Source organism: Heterocephalus glaber, unplaced genomic scaffold (genome assembly GCF_053883595.1).
Source record: "Heterocephalus glaber isolate CG9 unplaced genomic scaffold, H.glaber_assembly_v1.0 deba00001788, whole genome shotgun sequence".
NCBI lineage: Eukaryota > Metazoa > Chordata > Mammalia > Rodentia > Bathyergidae > Heterocephalus > Heterocephalus glaber.
This window is the reverse complement of record NW_028258471.1, coordinates 1,544,000-1,566,276: the sequence shown is the minus strand read 5'-3', so window position 1 is coordinate 1,566,276 and position 22,277 is coordinate 1,544,000. Positions and strand designations below refer to the sequence as shown.

Below are 22,277 nucleotides of genomic sequence, written 5' to 3'. Positions count from 1 at the left end.
TTTTTCCTTCATATATCTTTTTTTAAAAATCCCTTTTCCCTTCCTTTCCTTCCTCTCTCCCTCGTTTGTTCCCCTTCTCATTTGAACATGTTTTTCCTATTTTGCAATATCTAGCCTACATTTTCCTCCTCATTTACCCTTTGAGTGTCTCATACAAGAGAAACAATGTAATATTTAAACTTGTGTGTCTATTTCACTTAAAATTATGGTCTCAAGATGCATCCATTCACCTAAAAATGTCTCAAGTTTATCCTCCTTTATAGTAGAATAGTACTCTGTTGTATATAAATACCACATCTTCTTTACCCATTCATCTGCTGATGGGCATTTGGGCTGTTTCCCAGATTTAGCTATTACAAATTGTGCGCTACAAACACGGGTATGCATATAACAATGTAGTATGATGCTTTTAATTCTTTTGGGAAGATACCTAGGAGGGGAATAGCTGGGTCAAATGAAACCTCTAGTTTTAGTTTTTTGAGGAATCTCCATACTGACTTTCACATTGGTTGTACCAATTTACACTCCCATCAGCAAGGGAGAAGGGTTCCTTTTTCCCCACAGCCTCACCAGCATTTTAGGGTCATTTCTCTACCCATTCACTAAACTAAAATTGAAATGGATCAAAGATCTAAATATTAAAACAGAAACACTTAATCTGCTGAAAGATAAAATAGGTAAAACTCTTGAAGACATAGGTCTAGGCAAAGACTTTATGAACTAAACCCTGATTGCATAGGAAATATTACAAACTGGGATCACATCTAATTAAAAAGCTTTTGCATAGCAAAAGAAACCACCAACAGAGTGAAGAGACAGCCCACAGAATGGGAAAAAATTTTTGCCAGCTATCCCTCAGACAAAGGACTAATATCTAGAATATATTAAAAAAAATTTAAAAAGGCCTCCCAAATTTAAAGACCCAACCCCAAAATGGGTATCTGAAATGAACAGACACTTCTCAAATGAAGAAGTACAAATGGCCAATAAATACTGTATATGAAAAAAACCTTCAACATCACTGGTCATTTGAGAAATGCAAATTAAAACAATATTGAGATTCCATCTCACTCCTGAGAGGATGGCTGTCATCAAGAAATCAACCAATAACAAATATATAAACTCTTTGAAATAGATACTACTATTATCCTCACTTTACAGATGTGCAAATTGAGTCATATGAAATATGTAATTTCCCCAAGGTTACACAGCTTGTAAGTATCAGAGCCAGGATAAAAACCCAGTTTAATTCCAGAGCTATATTTTTTATGGTTCCTCTGCTATTTTTAAAAATTACTAGTATTTTCTATTTTTTTACTGTGCTGGGGATGGAACCCATAATCTTATGTATACTAGACTGGCATCTTGTGTATTCTAGGCAGGTATTCTACCACTGAGATATACCCCAGCCCCAAATTAAATTTAATTGACAGAAACTGTGTATTTATCATGTACAACATGTCACTTTGAGATATGTACACATCGTGAAATAACTAAGTGAGGTAATTAACATATACATTTTCTCACCTATTTGTGTGTCTGTGTGTAACAAGAGAACACTTAAAATCTACTCTGTGATTTTCAAGATCTAGTAAGTGATTTTTTTTTTGAGATGCGGTCTTGTTATGTAATGCAGGGTGGCCTTGAACTCACTACATAGCCCAGGCTGGCTTAGAACTCATAGCAATCCTCCTGACTCAGCCTCCAGAGTCTTGGGATTATAGACATGTACCACCATGCCCACCTACTAAGTGATTTTGAAAGCCAGGTGTGGAAGCACACACTTGCAATCCCAACTACTCAGGAGGCTGAGGCAGGAGGATTTCAAGTTCAGGCCAGCCTGGCAGCTTAACCATACCCTGTGTCAAAATAAAAAACCAAAAAGGGCTGGAGATATGGCTCAGCACTTCTTGGGTTCAATCCCTATTACAACAAACAAACAAAAAAATAACAAACATTCCACAATGTTATTAATTATATCACTTTGTTGTACAGTAGATCGCTTCCTCTCAATTATTTTTAAACACAAATTATACTGTCCTTGCCCTGCTTTATATTTTAACATAGACATCACTTATTACTCTCCTATGTGTCTACTCACATATCAGACATTAAATTATATATATACTTGTTTATTTTACTTTTCTTTATTATTCATACTAAGATCTCTGAGAGTAGGACTGACTTATTTTCTTCACTGATGTATATTACAACCTAAAAGAGTACCAGCATACAACAGGGGCTTAAGAAATGTTTATTGAACATATGAATGGACAGTTAGACCTGCAGAGCTATCTATACTTTTAAAATATGGAAACCCATGTATAAACTGAAAAGTAGGAGATAATATGTTTTTGGGGGTTTTTTCCCATTAAGTTTATTGGTACATTTTAGGTATACAATACAGTTACATTCATCATTGGGATCTTGTATCTGTACATGATGTATCTTGGTTCTTATTTTTCCCCTTCCCCTGCCCTCCCTTCACCCCCTCCACCCTTTAATATTTACAAAGACTTTGTTTCCATTTTTTCCTTTTCTCATATTTTTTTCTTTTCCCTTCTTTCCTTTCCCCTACCCCTCCCACTTCCCCTACTCCTTTAGGCCTTTTCTTCCTATTTCATAAATATGTTATGGAATGATAAGAAAGGCAACCAAGTCAAAGAAAATCAACTTGAGTCATGCTGAAAACACCGAATCAGCCCACTGCAGACAGGCAGGCCTGCAGACAGGGTCCTGAGGTCGTGAAGGCAAACTCTTAGCTGCACACCCCACATAAATGAAAAGAAAGTTAACACTTCAACATACAATGGCACAGGATAAACATTTCTATCCCAAAAGGTACAAAGAGGGGGATAAAAAGGAATGGGAACAAAGCAAGACCAAAATCCAGCAAGGATTAATCCAGCGAACATTAAATCCTGTAGTTCCATTGTCCAGTATCCCATGCAATCTGTGGCAAGTTGTGAACTCCAAAGGGCTTGAGTGGCTCCGCCCCCTACAGCACTTCCGGTGGTTGTAGCTACCATGGCTAGTCTCTTTGGCCAGCTTTGCTCATTCCTTGCAGATTTCCTCAATGATCTATGTTCCTGGCTTCTCCCACCTGTTGAAGTTTGCACTATACCTTCAGCTTCACACTCAGTTTCACACACTGGCCTCCGAGGTCTTCTTCTGAAATCTGAGGGGAAGCCTATCTCATCCCACCACTCTTACATTCTGCATGCACCTAAAAGCAGCACCAAGTGGTCGATGCCAAAGTCTGCTGCCAGCTGAAGCAGTAGCCAGGCTTCCTTCTCTCTTGGCTGTAGAAATGAGTGCTTGGATTACTGAGCACTAGGAACCAAATCCTGAAGAAGAACTTCCCTAGGCCACTGCCATTCTGGAACATGGTGCTCTGGGGCTTTCTTCTCAAAGCAAAGTCTTTCACATTTGTAATTTTGAGGTTGCAAAAGCCAGAGTCCTGCTGGTTCTTGTGATGTCTTCAGGCTACCTTTTCTATTCTCATTCCTTCTCAGCAATCAAGTTCTCCTCTTCTCCATCTTTGCAGTCTGCAGCTTTACCAGAACTTCCTTTCTGGCAAAACTCACAACATTTTAAATCATTCTGCTGGGCTCTTTGCTCTTGATTCTCAACATAAATCTGATTAAAAGCCCCCAATAGTGGCCATGCCACCACCTCAACATTAGACTGCCTTGAAATTTCTTCTGGCAGATTAATTAGTCTGCTGGCTTTAGTCTCAGTTCCAGGCAAAGTCTCTGGACATGAGCAAAATGCAGACAAATTTTCTGCCAAAGCATGACATACATGATGTGGAGTCCAACAGCCAATGCAGTCCTCATTCCCAGCAGAAACGTTCTAAGATTGGTCTTTATTGGCAGCATTTCTATCAGCATTCTGGTCTTCTGAGCTGACTAGAATCTCCCATCAAGTACAGCTTAAAGCATTCCAGGGCTGTTTCTTCAGGTGGTATCTCCAAACCTTTCCAAATTCTTCCCACTAGCCAATTCCAAAGGCTCCTGAACCACATGGTCAGGTACACTTACAGCAACCTCATTTCTGTATCAAATTTTTTCTTAGTTACTTTTCTCATTGCTGAGATAAAATACCTGACACCCAAAGGTAAAAATGAAAGGTTTACTTCAGCTCAGTTTGTAAAGGTCTCGTTCCATAGTCAGCATGGCAGAGGAGAAACAGTTTATAGTGGGCAGAAGTTATCAAAGCAGCAAGCAGGGAGTAGTAGGCAGCAGCAGGCAGCAGCAAAGAAGCAGCAGAAACACCTTCTTTCTGTCCCTCTATAGTCCATCCAGGCTGTACGGCTATTGACTGAGCCACACACACCCAGGGTGGGGCACCCTTAATCCCAGCATTACACACTTGGGGGACATCTAGATACAAGCCAGAACACCTTTGGAAGGTAATCACATCCAAGTATGGCTAATCCAACCAGAGCATCTCTGTCCAAGCCTAGTTTATTCTTGACAGATGACATGGTATAACAGTCAACATGTGGGTCCTTTGCATTCATGGTGAAATTCCTGTACACCGTCTGGGCCCCATAGAGGAAAGCATCTCCGTCGTTCATGAGGCAGCCGTCAACATGGCCAGCGAAATTGAGGTGAGCACACAAGGCCTCAGCTTCCCCTGCTGCTTGCACCCAGGGCACGCCTAAGCACTCCAGCATTTCAAGGCACTCTCGTAAGACCAACTTAAAACATGACCTTCCTATTCTCTGAGACCATGTTTTCCCAGAAGGCCCGTACCACATCTGATTCCTCTTGCTCGTGACACCAGCTTTCAGCTTGCAGGTTCCCCCTCCATAACAAACACCAATCTTATATCCATTTGCATTAAATGGGAGACACGAAAAAATAAGTTCCTGAGGTGGGGCTTCATAACAGTCCCCACCATTTTTCTAACAGACTGCGCCTCACACACCCAGACACTCAGGTCAACTGCAATGGTTTTCCCACTACGACTCCGTAGGTGGACGTGTTGCTTCAGAGGCTCCAAAATTTTCCACAAGTCATTCACTCCCATTCTGACGATTATCGGACGCCGCTTCCTCCTTGGTCTCAGAAAAGCCCTGCTGCCCCTCACCAGGGGGCCCCAAGCCCGACTGCCCAGCCCCTGAGCTCCCAGCAGAAGGAAACCCTCGGTCCTCCTTTCCTCGCGCCAGGAGATATGTTTTTAAGAGTGAAGAATCTTACCCCTTTCCCATAACATTACCACCAACACACACATAAACCTGTAAGGAAAAGAAAAGAGAGAGAGAAAAAACCCAGAAAGATATTATAGACAATAAGGAGTATGTAGCTTTTCTGTGACAAGATATAAACTGCTCAATCTAAAGGCTGTAGCAATCTACAGATATGGAGGGGAAAAGGAATATAAGCAGAATTATATATAAAGTAATGGCTCAATAACTTTCTTCCTTTGGAAAACATGTATTTTAAGACATCTTCGAATAAAGAAAAGAAGTGAGTTTAGCTGGCATGTGGGACGTGGGAAGAGAAAAATATCACACATCTTCTGGACCTAAGTAGAAAAAAAAAACTAGTTGGTGACAGTTCTTGAAACACTATAAAGAAAAAAATATATATATAAAGGCAGACGTCACCCAATGGATTTTTTTTCTTTTAAAAAATTTTTATTAGTGTATGTTTATAGTACATAATGATTACATTCACCTTGGGGACTTGGTACATGTACATAACACATCATCCAATGGAATTTTAATGCTAGAAAAATGGTTACTTCCTTTCCTCTTGTGTGTGTGTGTGTGTGTGTGGTTCTGGGGATGGAGGCCAGGTATTCAGACACACTAGGCAGGCACTCTACTTCTGAGCTGTGGATTGGTTCCTCTTTCCTTACCTTTGGGTCTAGCTAGGTTGACCCAGAGTACTTCCTTCCTTCAAACAATCAGGATTTAGTGGTCACTCTTAAAGATTTTGATAGAGGAGACTATACCCACGTCTATAGGTTGGTTTTGTTTCCTTACGCCTAGAAAAAAAACACAAAAACTTGTTTTCAATACAATGACCAGATGTCCTGCTTAAGGTGGGTCACCCTTAGATTTTGACTAGAATTTGAGTTTTTGAACAGTTAAACTTCTTGCATGTTTCAGGACATACAGGAGAAGAAAACCTTTTGAAACAGTAAATTATAAATAAATTTCCTAGATATTTTTACAGGATCCTTATTAACATTCATATCCAAGTAAAACCTCCATGTTAGGGAGAACCAGGGAAAGGGAGGGACTTCTTTATAGAAAGAATGTGGAAATCGTTGGATACCAGACTCATTCATTTATTAAACAAAAACCTCTAAAACTATAAATTAAAGCTCTGGGTAGATGAGTTTACCTTTAACCCTTGGCTCTTTTCCTTCTTTTGCCTGTTTTATGGCTGAGGCCTCACTTCTCCCCTAACACTTTGCTCAGGTCTCTTTGACCTCCTTGCTTGTTGTATGAACTTGGGTAGCTCATCTAAGCACCTAGAACATGTTCTCTCACTTGTCAAACTGGAATAAAACTAATGACCTCACACGGCTGATCTGAGGATGCAATGATGTAACATGTGAAGGATGCTTTTAATGTGTAGAACTAAAATAACACACAAAGTTCTTACTTTTTCTAACCGATCAAGACCCTATTCTAGCTGGGCATAGTGGTCATGTGCACGGCTACAATCCCAACACTCAGGAGGCTGAGGTAGAAGGATCTCTAGAGTTTGAGGCCAGCCTAAACTACACAGCGAGACCGTCTCAAAAAAACCACCCCCTCCAAAATAAACAACAAAGTCCTATTAGACTTATTAGCAAGAAATCTAGAAACACTCTCTTGAAGCTTTACATTAATTCTGAATCCTGTGTTTCCTCTCCTCAAGGGCAGCATTTCTACAATTTTCCTACTCCACTCCCTCAGCTCAGCCCCTCTGGTGCACAAGCATGCCTTATTAGGTCTCATCCTAACGCCCCTCCCCTTTTACTGCTTGCTCTCTTTAACACTGCTTGTTCTACTCCCCTTCAGGGGAACACTTCTTGAGGGAGTTGTCTGCTCTTGATGTTTTACTTCTTCTCTTCAACCCTCTTCAATCTGATTTATATCTCTACTACATCAAAGAATCAACCCTTGCCAAGGCTGCCTCCATCAGGCTAAATCCAATAGCCATTTCTCAGTATTTGATGTCTATCCAGGAAATGTTTTTGGGTGACTTTTTTTTTTTTTTTTTTGGTACCGGGGATCAAACTCTGGACCTTGTGCTTGTGAGGCAGGTGGCTGACCCACTGAGCTAAATCCCAGGACCCAGGAAACTTTTTTTTTTTTTTTTGGTACTGGGGATCAAACTTGGGTCCTTGTGCTTGTGAGGCAAGCAGCAGAACCACTGAGCTAAATCCCCAGCCCTGGGAAAAGTTTTTATTCTTGCCTTCAAGGTTATCTTATTTTGGAGTGTCTTCTACTTACATCAATCTCCATTGCAGGCTCACTCTCTTCTAACCTCTAAACACAGGAGCCCCATAGCCCGTCTCATCTTTCCTTTTCCTCTTCCTCCCCTCTCTTTCTTTTCCTCCTCACTCACCTCTCTGTCTCTTTTCCAAGCTGAGAAATGAACCCAAGGCTTTGTGCAGGCTAAGCCCATGGTCCACACTGAGGATACTCTCAGCACTCCTCCTCTCTTCTTATCTGAACTCATCAGGTCTCTTCTGAATATGCTGATAACCCTTCAGTTTACACCTTGAAAGCAACCTCTGTCCTGAGCTCCAGAATTATGTATTCAATTGCCTGGTAGACACCTCCACTAGGACTTCTAATAGGCACCTCAACTTAAATTCAAAACAGATCCATGGAGATTTCTTCTTTCTCCAAACCAGCTCCTCTCCATCTTTTCCATCCGTTAATAGCACTACACACACCTACTTGCTCAGGCACAACTCCTAGGGTAATCTTTGATTTCTTTTTCCCTTCATACCCTAATCCAATTCATTAGTAAGCTCTGTTAGCTTTACCTTCTAAATAAGTCTGGAGCCTGATCACCTCTTAACCACTTTCATTGTTGTCACCTGGTCACGCTGTGATACCTCCGCCCCTTCTTCATGGTACTGGGGATTAAACACAGGACTTTTATACTTAGCTACATCTTTAGCCCTTCATATATAGTTTTTTTTTTCCTTTTGAGACAAAGTCTCTCTAAATTGCCCAGGCTGGGCTCAAACTTGTGATTGTTCTGTCTTAGCCTCCCAGACTGCTGGGGTTACAGGTGTATACTCCCACGCCCAGCTCCTGCATGATTTTCTCAGCAGGACTATTATATCCCTCTTTGGAATAGCCTCCTCAGTATTGTCCCACTACAGTTGTTTTTCACAGAGCAATCAGTGTGATCTTTTAAATCATAAGTTAGACCATACCATTCTGCCCCTAGAAACCCTCCAATGGCTTCTTACTATACTTAGATTATAAACCAGCCTTTCTGCCTGACTCTACTCTCTTCCCTCTATGACCTCCTCTCAGACCTTCTCCTTCTGTGAGAGGAGCAATATTCTTTGTCTTGTTCACCATTATGTCCCCACTGTCTAGTAAAGGGCCTACCTCACAACAGATGTTCAGGAAATATTTGTTAAATAAACAGATATAAGAATAGGTATACTGTGTTGTTGCTGAAATCTGGTGCTACAAGGTATATACAAGGTGCTGGCCCACTGTTGTCTTAGTCTGTTTTCTTTTGCTATAACAAAATACCTGAAACTGCATGCTTTATAAAGAAAAAAAGATTTAAACTCATAGTTCTGGAGGTTCAAGTGCACTGCACAGGCATCTGTGCAGCTCTAGTGAAGACTTCTTGGCAGATGGCATCATAATGGTGGGGGCATGTACAAGAGTGGTAAGCAATGCATAGGAAAAGGGACTCATGGGCAGTGGACTCATAACAATCCATTCCTGCAGGAACTAATGTAGTCCCATGAGACATGCATTAGTCCCTACCAAGGGTGGTGCCTATACGACTTAATTACTTCCACTAGGCTCCACCTCCCACCTCTTAAAGGTTTTATCATCTCAATACCACCGTACTAGACACCAAGTGTCCAACACATGAACCTCTGGGGAGCAAACCGTCTTCAGACCATAACAACTGGTAGTTCAGATTCTTGCCCACACTTGGTCTTCAAGGATGACCAAGTACTGTATACTTCCTCTGTTCTTGGTTCTGCCACATACACTCCCTCTAGTCTTAGCATATTGCTTGTTGCTTGGGCTCCTGTGGTACAACTCTTAATGCTCTGTTCTTCCAGTTCTTGTAAGTATCCATCTCCTAGGGTACTAGCTGGACCCAGAAGGACTGGGTCAGAAGTTCTTTCAGGGCCGGGGATTTAGCTCAGTGGCACCTTGCCTGCCTCACAAGTGCAAGGTCCTGAGTTTGATCCCTAGCACATACACAAAAAAATTCTTTCAACTCCACTATTCAATGGCCCCCTCACATCACTGCTAAAGGAGGGTACTCTTTGTGAATTCCTGAGTATTGGACAATTTCCTATGTGAGAGAGAGAGAGAGAGAGAGCGAGAGAGAGAGAGAGAGAGAGAGAAAGCAAGCACAAGTTGAATTTTTTTGAAGTCATCTTTCTTCTGGAACAGTGATTTATTAACTTATTCATTTAATAAATGTTCATTGGTTGCCAGCTATGTGTCAGGCACTCTTCTGTGCACATTATTGTTAAAACTGTCATTTGTGCTATCATCTTTATCATGAGTCTGTGTTAGATTGTGAATTTCTTAAGAGTAGATATATTCTTTTTATTGTAACAAGTGCTCAATAAATGTCTTCTGCCTAAATAATTGAAAAAAAGAGTTAACGAAAGATGTTGAAGAAGATTAGGCCCCATTACACTTACATTCAAACAAATGCAAAGAACAAGAATTGCTCTTTAAATTGTACAGTTATTACATTAAAAAAATTTTAAATGTTTAATAATTGTTTTAATCTCACCACCCTACATTTCATTTTACATTTTTTCATGTTTGCTTTTTCTTTTTGACTATTTACATGCATATATTTTACAAATATATTTTCCATGTCATCTTCTGCCTTTCCTTTTAACATTAATGACAAATATTTCTTCATATTTTGAATCTGTGGGAATTTCTCTTTTTTTTCTTTCTGAAAAATCTCTTTTTCTGAAAATTTCTCTTTTCTTTCCCTATGGTCACTCGCAGTATAAACCCCTGAAAAACCTGTCAGGTATTTTTGTGCCTCTTCCACAAACAGCATGGGAAGGGAGCCCTTGAAGAAGTGTATCTCATTCTTAAGGAAGGGAGCAGGCTGTCAACGCCTGGACCTAGGAGAGAAGAAAGGTGAGCCTGGTCAGCTGGCCTGAACTGAGGAGTTGTGTGCAGGGCTCCATTGTGCACTATTTTGCAATTTGGTTAGCATATTTCTGCCTCTTGGCCCTCTCCTAGCTGTCTGTCATACAAAGCTTTAGCTTTCACTATGCTGTTATCAAGTGGGGAAATACTTCCAAAATCTGCCTATTCTTCTTTGCCTTTTAATTTCCTCTGCCACTTGTTATTTTTAAGTACAAGGTGAGTATGGAGAAGGACCACTGTACCTGACATAGGATGCTGCCTCTTGAAGAAATCAGCAGGAAATGGGAGCAGTTTACAGAAGCTTCTCTGCCACTCTCATGCTGGGAAGAAGTTAAGTATATCTGCAAAATTATATTGAAGACAAATGAAAAAAATGTGTTTTACTTTATAGCCAACTCTTCTGGAATGGAACTAGTTTTCAATGCAGTTATGAGGAAATGGCCCTTGGGACTAAATGATGATTCATGGGCTTTGAACTGTGAATGCAGAATTGAGCTGTGAACCCAGAACTGGAAATGGAAAATCACACTAAGGAATTGAAAGGTGGAAGTGCTCTGGGTTTCTTGCCTAAGAGACTGTCTCTTAGATATTGGAGACAAGCCACATTTTATAAACCAAAGAATCTAGATTTAGGTTATTTTGTGTAAATTTTCCCTCTCTTATTTGTTACCACTCATTGTTTTAACAGTCCACGAATGCTTTGTGTTGTAACATACATGCTTGGATCAGAGTTTAATGGGGAGCAACTGTAACCCTTGGAAGCTGACATGTTGACAGCAGGTGTAATTAGAGACAGACCCTAAATGGAAGACAAATCTAGTGTTAGGGACACCCTAAAATGAAAGCCCAAATTGTTTAGCCACTTCTAAAAGGTCTCCTATTAGAGCAAATCTTGAATATTTTTTCAATTTTATTTTTATTACAAAAGGTATATTCTTATTCTCAAGCCCAAAATAATTCATTTGGAAATAGTGATGGAAGAAAATTAAATCAAGTAGGACTTAAATTAATGACATCTTCTATAAGCTCTAAGATCTAGCACCAATTAAAGAGCATGCCTAGAAGAATGCAGTTATTGTATACTTAGGGACTCACCCACCTCCACATTTCTGAGGAGCTTAATCATTCATTTATTCAGCGAACATTTACTGAGTGACTATTAGGAAACATGTATTACAGGCAATAAGTTGTACACAGTTTTTAATAACTTCAAAGAATATTTGGATAAATAGGGGCCATGTGTCTATGGCACAGATACTTTAAGGCATATGACTGAGCTACCTACTGAGGGCCTTATGTATCCTCTGCCAGAGTATCTATGCATCCCTGGAATCCTTACTCAAAAGGACAGAAGGTGACTGATATCACCCACATTCTTCTTTATTACACCATCTTTTCTGGAATTTAGTCACCTTAATCACTACTTATGAAGTTCCACAATTTAAACAACAATTTCAACACACGGTGTTTTGGCCCTAATGAACCTTACAAATACTCGAAATACACAGAATCTTTATCTTCACGGTCAATTTATCCCTAATATTTATGGAATCAGAGGTAAGAATACAAAGAGGCCAGTATAACATATAACTCTTGTGAATACTATGCTAGTGTTGTAACCAAAAATTGGAATACTATGAGAAGTAAAAATCTACGCTTGGCATCATTGGGAAACAATACTGTGTAATGCAAACTGAGAGGAAGGATTTGACAAGTGCTGCTCTAATTTTACCTGACCTCCAAAGCAGTGTATTTCCAATTGTACTAGCCATACATTTCACTGCATTTGGAGTCATCTTTTGTTTTGGGGATATAGGGCAAGAAATATTAACTACAGTTTCACTGGGGCCTGAATAGCAATAATAGGAGAGGAAATTTATGGTTATGGGTTGGTGTTCAGCATCAGATCACGAGTGATAGAGGCAGTCATGTATTTTTAAATAAATCTATGTATGTGTGATATGTAAGGTTCTGTGAAGAGTGAGGTCCAGGATAGGGCCCTTTCTTGCCCAGCTGTAAGAATACTGCTTTGTGATACTAGCAATTTAATGTCCAGTGTGTTTGCAGGGTGAACTAGAAGGTGGAATTTTGTTTCTTCAGCATCAAGGATGATCTAGCTGGTCTGATAGCTTAGAGAACTGTAGCATATTCCTCAATTTGACTTGCCTCAAGACATGATGTAAATGTTAAGAAGAATTTTTAAAGAAATAGAAGTTAACATAAAAAATATAGTACAGTAAACTACCATTTCCATCACCCAGCTGTAATATCAGTTTATGGGCCCTGCTGTTTCATCTATAGCCTTATTTTTCCTCTTCACCACCCCTCCCCCAATTACCTTTGCACAAACCCTAGAAGTCTTGCTGTAACATGTATTTAAAATATATTGCATGTATTTCTATGATACATATTTGTAAAAGACATTCTAAAAAGATATAATCACAACACTATCATCCAATTATCCCTTATTCAATATTTTACCGGTTTCTTCTATGGAAAAGGCATTACATGGCTTTTTTTTTTCTTTTGAGAATGAAGAAAGCGTTTTTGTTTTTTTTTGGTACTAGAAATCGAACTCAGGGCCTCGCATTTACCAGGCAGATGCTGTACCTTTGAGGTACATCTCTGGCCCCAAGAAAGCGTTATTTTATAGTGTTTGTTATGTTTGAAATCAAAAGTTCTGAGGAGGTGTTGTATGTGTGAAATACTTCAAGCTAAACTAAACCTATCTGTGGGGTTTGGCTTCAAGAAGGGCAGTTTGGGGACACAGCTGACCTGGTGACAACGAATCGGAGACCGCCTTGAAAAAAGAAGCACGGGAGGGGATTTAGCGCTCCTAGCAGGCCGAGGCGTGTTGGCACTCGTCTCTTTTTCCACAAGGTACAAGTTGCTAAGAGAACCAAGGGCTCTGCGTACACATCCCGGAAGGCGCGGGGCTGCCGCCGCCCGGGTCGCGTCCCGTCCTGGGCCGGTCCCCGCTGGCTCGGTGTCCGCGGCTCCAGGACTCGCAGACGACATTCTGGGCGTTTCCTCCTTTCCGTCCTCAGAAACTTTTGTTTTGGTTCTGGGTTCCAAGTCAAGGAAAGGCACCCTGTTGACCAAAGGTTTCTCAGTCTCCTCGGCGCGCGCGGGGGGGCGGGGGGGGGCCGGCGGCCAAGTTTCCTCCAGCCCAGTCCGCCCAGACTTGGCTGTGTTGGAGATCCTCGAGGGCCGGGGACAGGAGCCTCGCGAGGAAGAACAAGTGAGCAGGGCCATTCCCTTTGCTCTGTCTTTGTGTCAGTGCCTGTCACTCCGCAAAAGGCGCAGGGAGTTCCTCAGTGACTCTTCAGAGGCTTGAGTCTCCACAGTTCACAAGAGAGTAATCAGCGACGCAGCGCCGGGGCTGCCTTTGGGGCGACCCACACTGAGCAAAACTGGGCGCATGCGCGCGCCAGGGCCTCTTCCCAGTGCTTGTCCAGCGGCAGCGGCCGCTAGGTGGTGCATGCGCCCTGGAGGGCGCGGGCTGATCTCTGAGGCGGCGGGGAAAGGCGGGGGTGCCGTGGGGACCGGGTCCGTGTTTACACAGCGGCGGGCGGGTGCGGACGCGGAACCCGGCGCGACGGCGGCACGATGGTCATGGCGCATTTCGTCGAGAATTTTTGGGTAAGCGCAGGATGTTGGAAGTGGTGTGGGTTTCGGAGTGCGAGGCGTTCGGTGCCTGACCTCGGCCTGGGAGCGCGTCGGGCGGCGGCGGCGGCAGCGGCTCCTCCGACAGGGCGAGCGTCCTCTGACCGCCGCCCGCTGCGTCCTGCCTGGCGGAGGTCGCCGGCCGGCCGGGACTCCGGGTTCGCAGCCTTCCCGGCCGCGGGGGTTGTCAGCGCGGCCCCGCAGCCGAGGCCGGAACGCAGGGACGCCGCCCGCCGCCGGCGCTGGGACAAAGCGCCAGATGGGGCGGGAGTCCGGAGCCGGCCCCACCAGAGGCGCCCGGCGCCGGCGCGGTCCGCGCGGGGCGTGCGCGACGCTGGGACGTGGAGGACGCGGGCCCAGGCGGCGCAGGGCACAGGGCTGTAGGCGCCGGGCTCGCCGCCTTCCCGCGCCCGGGCTCCGCTGCGCGCTCACTTGCCCCCACGTTTTCCACGCGGAATCCCGCGCGGGGCTGGCCTTCCGCTGCCGCGCTTCCTACCGGCCGGCCTTGCCCTCTGCTCGTGGGTCCGCGCCCGGGACTTTGCCTCTAGGCCTGCTCACAAAGCGTATGAAAGTTGAATTTCGTGTAACTGAGCTCTGGGTTTTAAAATTCAGGGCGAATTCCCTTAGCCCTCCTCCCCTTTCCTCATTCTTTCCACACCCCTCCTCTTAGTATTAGTTTCTTCTTTGAGAATGACTTCGTAGGCTCCCTGTGGAATGTTTTTCTGCCATTATTGTTTGTTTTAATGGGAAGTACAGTTCAGCACGTACAGGAAAATAACATGTTTACTAAGGTATGTGGGGCAAATCTCATTTTAACGTTCTGACAGTTGCAAGTACTGCAGTTCCGTTTTAGGATCTAGAAATGTTTTTAAAGGAATAATTTTCCAGTTAGTAAGGAGTGTATCTTAAATTCGTGATTATAAGCACCTCAAGCATGCACTTGCTTAGTAATGAAATCAGTTCATACTAATTTGTCATGAATAGTCCCAATTTTCCGCAAACAACGTGTATGCCAGGCATTAATTTTTTTAACATTTTATTGAGATACAGTTCACATCCCACACAGTATAACCATTATTAAATAATGCACTTTAAAGGTTTCTCAAGTTCAAAGAGTTGTGCAGACATCACCATAATCAATTTTAGAACAATTTCATCATCCCAGAAAGAACCCTATACCCATTAGGATCACTCCCCATTTTTCCTGTGCCCCAGCCCTAAGCAACTAATCTACCATTCTGCCTCTATAGATTTTTGTCTATTCTGTTTTTACCGTGTAAATGGGACCATCATGGCTGACTTCTTTCACAGTTTTCCAGGTTGAACCCTAAAATAGTGTATATCAGTACTTTGTTTCTTTTTATAGCCAAATAACATTCCACTTTGTATTTTACTTACTCATTCATCAGTAATGGACATTTGGCTTCCTTTTTCATTATTATAATAATGCTGCCGTGAACATTTCTGTACAAGTTGTTGTGTGAACATGTTTTCTTGTTTGCATGTGAAATTGCTGTAAAACTGTTCAACCTCTGAAGGCACTGCCAGACTCTTTTCCAAAGTGGCTGCAGTATTTTGCAATCCCAGCAGTGTTTTAGTGTTGCAGTTTTTTATATGCTTCCCAACATTTCTGTTGTGGTTTATATGTAGATTACCCCCCAAAGCCTCATGAGCTCAGAGATGGGGCTTTTGGGAGGTGACTGGATCATGCATGTGTGATACTGGGTGAGTTTATAGCTAGGTGCCATGTTGAGAGGTGAAGCCTGGTAAGAAGTGGTGGATCACTGTGGGCGTGGCCTGGAAGGGTAGATACACTGTGCAGTATATCCCTCTATTCGATTGATCCCTCCTTCAGCTTCCTGCCTGCCATACTATGGACTGTTTGTCCCCTGCCATGCCCCTCTGCCATGCTGTCCTGTCTTGGAACTGGCTGACTCTGGACTGAAACATCCTCAAACTGTGAGCCAAAATAAATCTCTCTCCTCCTTTACCTTGTGAGTGTTGGGCATTTTGTCCCAGCAGTGAGGAAATAACTAAGACAGCTTGTAATATGTCCTTTTGTTTGAAGACAGAGTTTCACTGTGTAGTTAAGGCTGGCCTTAACTGGTTATGTAGCCTAGGGTTGGCCTTGAACTCCCTGAAATCCTCGTGCCCCACCCTCCTGAGTGTTGGGATTGTAGGTGTATGCCACCACACCTGGCTGTAATCTGTCTTTTTAGTGTGACATTATAATGGGTGGATGTGATATAGCATCTCATTGTGGTTTTGATTGCGTTTCTCTAAGGCTGATGTCGTTGAGCATATTTTCATATATTTATTGTCCATTTTTATATTTTGTTTAGAGAATTGTTTGGATCCATTGCCCATTTTTAAATTGTCTTTAGGCTTGTATGAGGTTTTAAAAATGTGTTCTGCGTACAGTTATTTATCAAATAAATGATTAGGAAATATTCTGTTAGGCTGTCTCATTTTCTTGATAACATCCTTTGAAGTATGTATTTTAATTTCAGTGATGTCTTGGTGAAGTTCAACTTTTTTTTTTTATCACTTGTGTGTTGTCATATTTAACAGATTTACTCCTATGTATTCTTATAAGGGTTTTATATTTTCTGCTCATTTCTAGGTTTGTGATCCATTTGAGGTTAATTTTTGTGTGTGGTGCAAAAAGGTGTACAATTTCATTTGTTTGCACGCAGATATCCAGTTGTTCTAACACTATTGATTGAAAAAGCTCTTCTTTCACAGTTGAATTGTTGTGGCACTTTATCAAGTGTAAATTGACCAGAGATGAATGAGTGTGTTTTTGAATTTTCAGTTTTATTACTTTGGCTGTCCTCATGTCACACTACTGCACTGTTCTGATTACTGTAGCTTTCTGTACGGAGTTTGGAATCAGAAAGTGAGTCCTTCAGATTTTTCTTTTTCAAGATTATTTTGATTGTTCTGGGTCTCTTGTCTTTCTATATGAATTTTAGGATTAGCCTGTCAGTTTTAGACGTTTTACAGTTGCAATTTGGAAACATTTTTATGAAGATTGTTTAAAAATTGATGATCTTTCACTGTTTTTTATTGTTGTTGTTGTTTTTTTGAGACAATGTCTTGCTATGTAATTCAGGCTGGCCTTGAACTCACTGTGTAGCCCAGGCTGGCCTCTGACTCAAACTCCTTTGGCTCAGCCTCCTAAGTGCTGGGATTGCACTGTCATGCCTGGCTGTTTTGCATATTTTTGATTACGTAAATGTTTTTAAGTTTGTTCTCTTAATTCCCAATTGTGTCTTAACATTTAAAAGTTATGTTTTATTTTTTAAATTGAGCTTTCGGCATATCTTTGTTGTTTTTGGCTATTTTGAATAATGCTTTTCTGAATATTTTGGATGTATTCTTTGTGCTGTTAATGGAGAAATGGGACTAAACTTGAATATTTGAAATCTAGAGAGAACCCCAGATCTAATTTATGCTTCAGTCTTTGCCTTCATTTCTACTAGTGAACAAATAGTAAAGATCATTTTATTTTATTTTCCAGCTTGAAATTAGGGCTGAAAGTTCTAAATTGGAGTATCAAAAGCTTCAGAGGAGATGGGTGCGGAGGTGCACACCTGCAATCCCAGCACTTTTGGAGGCTGAGGCAGGAGGATCATGAGTTCTAGCCTACGGTGAGCACTTTAGCACTTTAGTGAGACCTTTTGTCAAAAAAGAAAACAAAGCAACCACAATAACAAAACAGTGCTGGAGATGTGGTTGACTGCAAAGGCTGAGGCTAGATTTAATCTCCAGCACCTCTCTTTCCCTCCTCCTTTTCGAGGAGGCTAAATGAGGTAGGAAAGTCTAAGAACTAACTAGCTTCTGAGAATATGATAGTTGTCTGTTTAAAACAACTTGAACAGTTATATAGTTTATGAAATCTATTCTTTAAGAAGAGAATTTACAATATTAATTTTTCTTCCTCTTCCCTAATGTGTAAAGTGGCATTGTCAAAAGGAAATAAAACTCACAGTCCAAAACGTGTTGTACATGATAAATATATACAATTTTTGTCAGTTAAACTCTTTGAAGTGAGGTAATGGCAACATTCAAAGTTTTAGGTTTCTAACCAAACAACCTATTAATTGTCTTCCCCTCACATATATAAAGACAAACCTCTGTATTATGTCATTTTGTTAGAGGAAAATTTGAATCATTGAAACTGTCTTCAAGTTATTTTGAAAGCAGCACATCTTTTTCTTTGTAGATTTTTCTTAATTGAAACTATATACTCAATTGAAAATTGCTCTTCATAATATTATGCTTTGAAGAAAAAAAATGTGTTCAAAATTTCCTATACAGCAGATGTTCTGTTGCTGATAAGGCAGTTGCAATAATGTATAGTGCCATTGATAATCAAGCTGAAAATGCCTTTCTTTTCTGTTAAAATTGAATAGCCAAAATAATTTTGATAGCATTGTCTTTTAGTATGTAAAAATAATTGTTAGCCCTTCAAAAGATTATGTAACCAAAGGGTATTAAGCAGTATTACAGAGAGGAAGTGTCTGTATAAGCTGTGCTTTTTTCGAAAGAAGGGTTGTTAATACTAGTTTACAATATTCTTGAGGTATCTGTACTGACATTATACTATAGTAACTGAGATAGATTTTTTTTTTGGTACCAGGGATCAAACTCAGGTCCTTGTGCTTGCTAGGCAGACGGCTAAATCCCTGACCTGAGATGGCTTTTTAAATATAAACCTAGGTTGTTCAGCATTAAAAACATTAAAGGAATGAATTTCGTAGATAATAATTAAGAGGAAAAAAAGTCAGCACAGCATGCCAGAGTTGAATTCCTTGTACACTTCTTTTTGGGTAGTAATCCCAATCTAAGTAAAATGTGAAGCAATTACCCAGACACCAAGTATTCTTTAGTACATGCCACATTGTAATGAACTGATGTTTTAGTTAAGTTACTTTTCCCAGAGGTTATCTCCAGTCAGCACATCAAAAATTAACACACAACAAATTAATTTGGTTTTTTTTAATCCAGAAATTTTCCTTATTTCTTACTGTTTTAACCTGTACAAAAGTCTCACTTTGATTATTACTTCATAGGTATTGTCATATTTAAAAATAAATTGGAGCATTTTTTTATATATCCAAAATTTGATCTGTCATTACATGAGAAAAATGGGAAGATTAAAATGTTTTTTAAAAATCTGGAATTGGTATTAATAGGATTTCAAAATGTAAAACATGTTTTTGCTTGATTATCGAATTTAAATTTAATAGATGAGGCATTGACATATTTTGGGGATTATCCATATGAAAATTTAAAAATGCATGTCTTTGGAAAATTAATTGAGGTAACCATAGAATCCCAGAATATAGGCTGTTTTATTACTTGAAATTCTTAAATAAAATGGTTTGGCATACATCTTAAGGCTATGATCTCATCAGATCAAATATACTAAAACTATACGTATATGTGTACTTTTTTTTTTTGAGACAAGGTCTAGCTATGTCCAGGCTGTCTTTGAACTAACTATTTAGCCTATGCTGGCCTTGAACTCTCTGTGATCCTCCTGCCTTATCCTACCAAGTACTAGGATCACAGGTGTGCGCCACCATGCCTGGCTTGTATGTGTATTTATACATTAGTCAACAGGTCTATATAAAACATTTTACGTGGTTTAATATTCCAAAAGTAGGAAAAGGAATAGTTTAAAATCTCCTTCTTTTTCTTCTGTCACATTCTCCCTAAAAATAGTCACTTCCCACTTTTATTAGCTGTCCAGAGATACCTATGTATGTACAAGCAAATGAAATACATTAAGTGAAAAATTTTTATTGTATAACTGTTAGCTAGTTAGCCATGCCCAAATTATTTCATTGCAACAAACATGAAAACGCAAACTATAGACTAATCTAACTTGGTTCAGTTAGACTTAAGTTTATATTGTAAAACTAGAGTTTTTTAGATTGCACTAAATTTTATTGTGAGGCCCGTAGAATTTTGGGAAGGGGTGGGTTTGATTTGCATTTTTGCCTAAATCTCAGGAGAAATTTGGAAATGAAAAATTGATAAGTGATTGACTCTGCATAAGCTCAGTTCAGAGGGAGGATTTTAGAACATTAATATCAGAATGGGTAAAGTTTTGATTTTTGAGTTCTTTACTGGCCCTCCATACTAAATCCTAAATGCCCTAATTCTTTCAGAACTACTTAGGCAAAGGATAGGAGAACAGTTCTGTTTTGAATCATTCTGCATATTGTTTAATATAAATCTTTGGACATAGTTTTTCAAGTCATGAGACTATCTCCTAAGATATATCCATCCAGTTATCGCAATTCCAGAACAGTTTACAGAGGCACCCTGAGAAATCCAAATGGAAATATGGTGCTATGGACACTTGAAAAGGAAAGGAATAAGGGATTTGCTTTCAGCTTTTTTAGTGTGGAAAAACTAAAGGATATTAGAATTGGAAGAATTTGATTATTATAATATTCTTGCCCTCACTTAAACATAAATTGGTCAGATGTGGGTAGGAACAGAAATGATATCATAACAACCACTGAGCCCTTAGTAAAGGCGCTAGAAGAAAGGATGAAATTGGGAGGTGATTAGTGAACTATGTGATGAGATTGAGGAAATATTCAGGCTCCCTGATGGAACTGCAGGAATAAAAGTTACAGAAGCTATGACAGCAGACATGCTTGACTTTAGAGAATAAAGATAGGAAGAGTGAAGTAAAGTGGTGTGATTGGGCCTTAAAAACTAAGGAATGTGAGTTTTTAGTTCTAAGGTTGAAACAATAGCCTCAAATACAAAATTTCTTTTAGTGATAACCATTCTTATGTGATAGGCACAGAATACAGAATAAAAGTTAGCTGTAGCCTCTCCCACCAGTCTTATGATTTCTTTTTTTAGAACTACAGTGGACCCTTGAGTTATGAACTCAATCTGTTCCTGAGGGCTGCTTGTAACTCAAGTTGGTTGTAAATTGGTACAGCTGAGATCTGGATGTTTACCTGTGTACATGCTATAGATAACAAGAGGCAGATAAATCTTCCCTTAACCTAATTAACCCAAGTTGTTCCTATGTCAGGCTGGTCATAACTCCAGGGTCCACTGTACAAAACTCAAGTCGGGCATGATGGTGCGTGCATGTAATCCTAGCACCTGGGAGGCTGAGGCAGGAGGAATGCTGAGAGTTTAAGGCCAACCTGGACTACAAAGGGAGACCCTGTCTCAAAAAACAAAAGAAGAAATACAAAATTTAGGATGGTTTCTACTATAAAATTCTTTTTAGGGGCCACTTGCCTTTTTCGTGTTTTGGTTTGCCCCCCTTTTTCCTTTCACTTATGAAATATGAGGACTGGAGATTTAAGTACTGATCTGAACAAAATGTCAGTTAAGAAAGTAGCCTTCTGTCTTTTGCAAGGATGAGTCAAGAAAGCTGAAACTGTTAATTTTTATTTTTTCCTTTGGAAATTAATGAAAATTTCTTCCATTTATAGAATATTGCAGAAAATTCAGAAGACATTATCTCATATGTATCTATTTAGATGGCTTTAAGAGTTTAACTGAAAGAGGTGAGTTACAATTAAAAAGATTAGGGAGAATTATCTGAGAGGTAAGAAAAATAATTTTTAAAAAAAGTAGTAAAATTTCTTTCCTGTAGTCAGTCAGCTCTTGTTTGAATCACTTTTGTTTGCTCGCTTCCTTCAAATATACTAAAATTGGAATCATAGTCACTTTTATAAGTGCATCAGGTGGTTCTGACTGCTGAGCAGTGCTCATTATACATATTTTAATTATTTTCTGCTTTAGCTCTGCAGAATATTTTTAGTGATCATGACTGAAAATTTTAGTATATAAACAGAACACTGGCTAGAAGGGGTTATAACCTGAAAGCCCTGTTTACTTATGGGAAAATTGCTTGCATATATTTTATCCTTTTCTTCCTAGCAATTTTCAAGGCAAAGCCAGGTGTGGTAGCACACACCTGTAATTCCAACACTCAGGAGACTGAGGCAGGAGGATCTTTGAGTTCTAAGCCAGCCTAGGCTACATAGAGAGACCCTGCCTCAAACAAAAACACCCTTTTTCAAGGCAAAAATGGCACTGGAGGGCTGCCGTTGCAGATTTATTGAATTCCCATCAGAAGAATCTCTTAATAGGCATTTCATTGGAGGGGTTATTGTTTAAAGAAAGAAAATCTGTAGAATTAGTTAAGTATTTCATGATTTTTTTTTTTAGAGAACTCAGGATTGAGACTAGATTATATGCA

General features: G+C 40.3%; 2 protein-coding genes across 14 annotated transcripts in view; one reads left to right on the top strand and one right to left on the bottom strand.

The window, feature by feature from the left end:
- Window positions 1–2,556: 2,556 nt before the first annotated feature.
- On the bottom strand, window positions 2,557–13,752 carry LOC110347228 (uncharacterized). 4 transcript variants are annotated; one of them, XR_002391689.2, is made up of 4 exons: window positions 13,130–13,752; window positions 10,597–10,695; window positions 5,872–6,000; window positions 2,557–5,245 (listed from the first exon to the last, which is right to left on the bottom strand). XR_002391689.2 is itself a non-coding variant. In XM_087203163.1 (3 exons), exons 1-3 carry the CDS (start codon window positions 13,607–13,609, stop codon window positions 5,995–5,997), a joined length of 585 nt encoding a protein of 194 aa, XP_087059289.1. In that variant the 5' UTR covers window positions 13,610–13,752; the 3' UTR covers window positions 5,626–5,994. The 4 variants fall into 4 exon arrangements, 2 of the variants coding, with proteins under 2 accessions (XP_087059289.1, XP_087059288.1); XR_002391690.2 differs by lacking the exon at window positions 2,557–5,245 and adding an exon at window positions 5,377–5,535; XM_087203163.1 differs by lacking the exon at window positions 2,557–5,245 and having other exon boundaries at window positions 5,626–6,000.
- The window catches only part of Fcho2 (FCH and mu domain containing endocytic adaptor 2), a 111,545-nt gene continuing 102,407 nt past the window's right edge, over window positions 13,140–22,277 (top strand). For 2 of the 10 annotated variants that reach the window (XM_087203157.1, XM_087203158.1), the window contains exon 1: window positions 17,544–17,673. Coding sequence is in view for 5 of the 10 variants with exons in the window: in XM_087203153.1 (XP_087059279.1) it covers window positions 14,764–14,811 (48 nt within the window). In the remaining 5 variants the exon portion in view is untranslated. Of the gene's footprint in view, window positions 13,235–13,511; window positions 13,596–13,799; window positions 13,997–14,619; window positions 14,812–15,875; window positions 15,980–17,543; window positions 17,674–22,277 lie in introns of those variants that run through there. The other 8 variants (XM_087203161.1, XM_087203159.1, XM_087203160.1 and 5 more) reach the window with 8 other exon arrangements.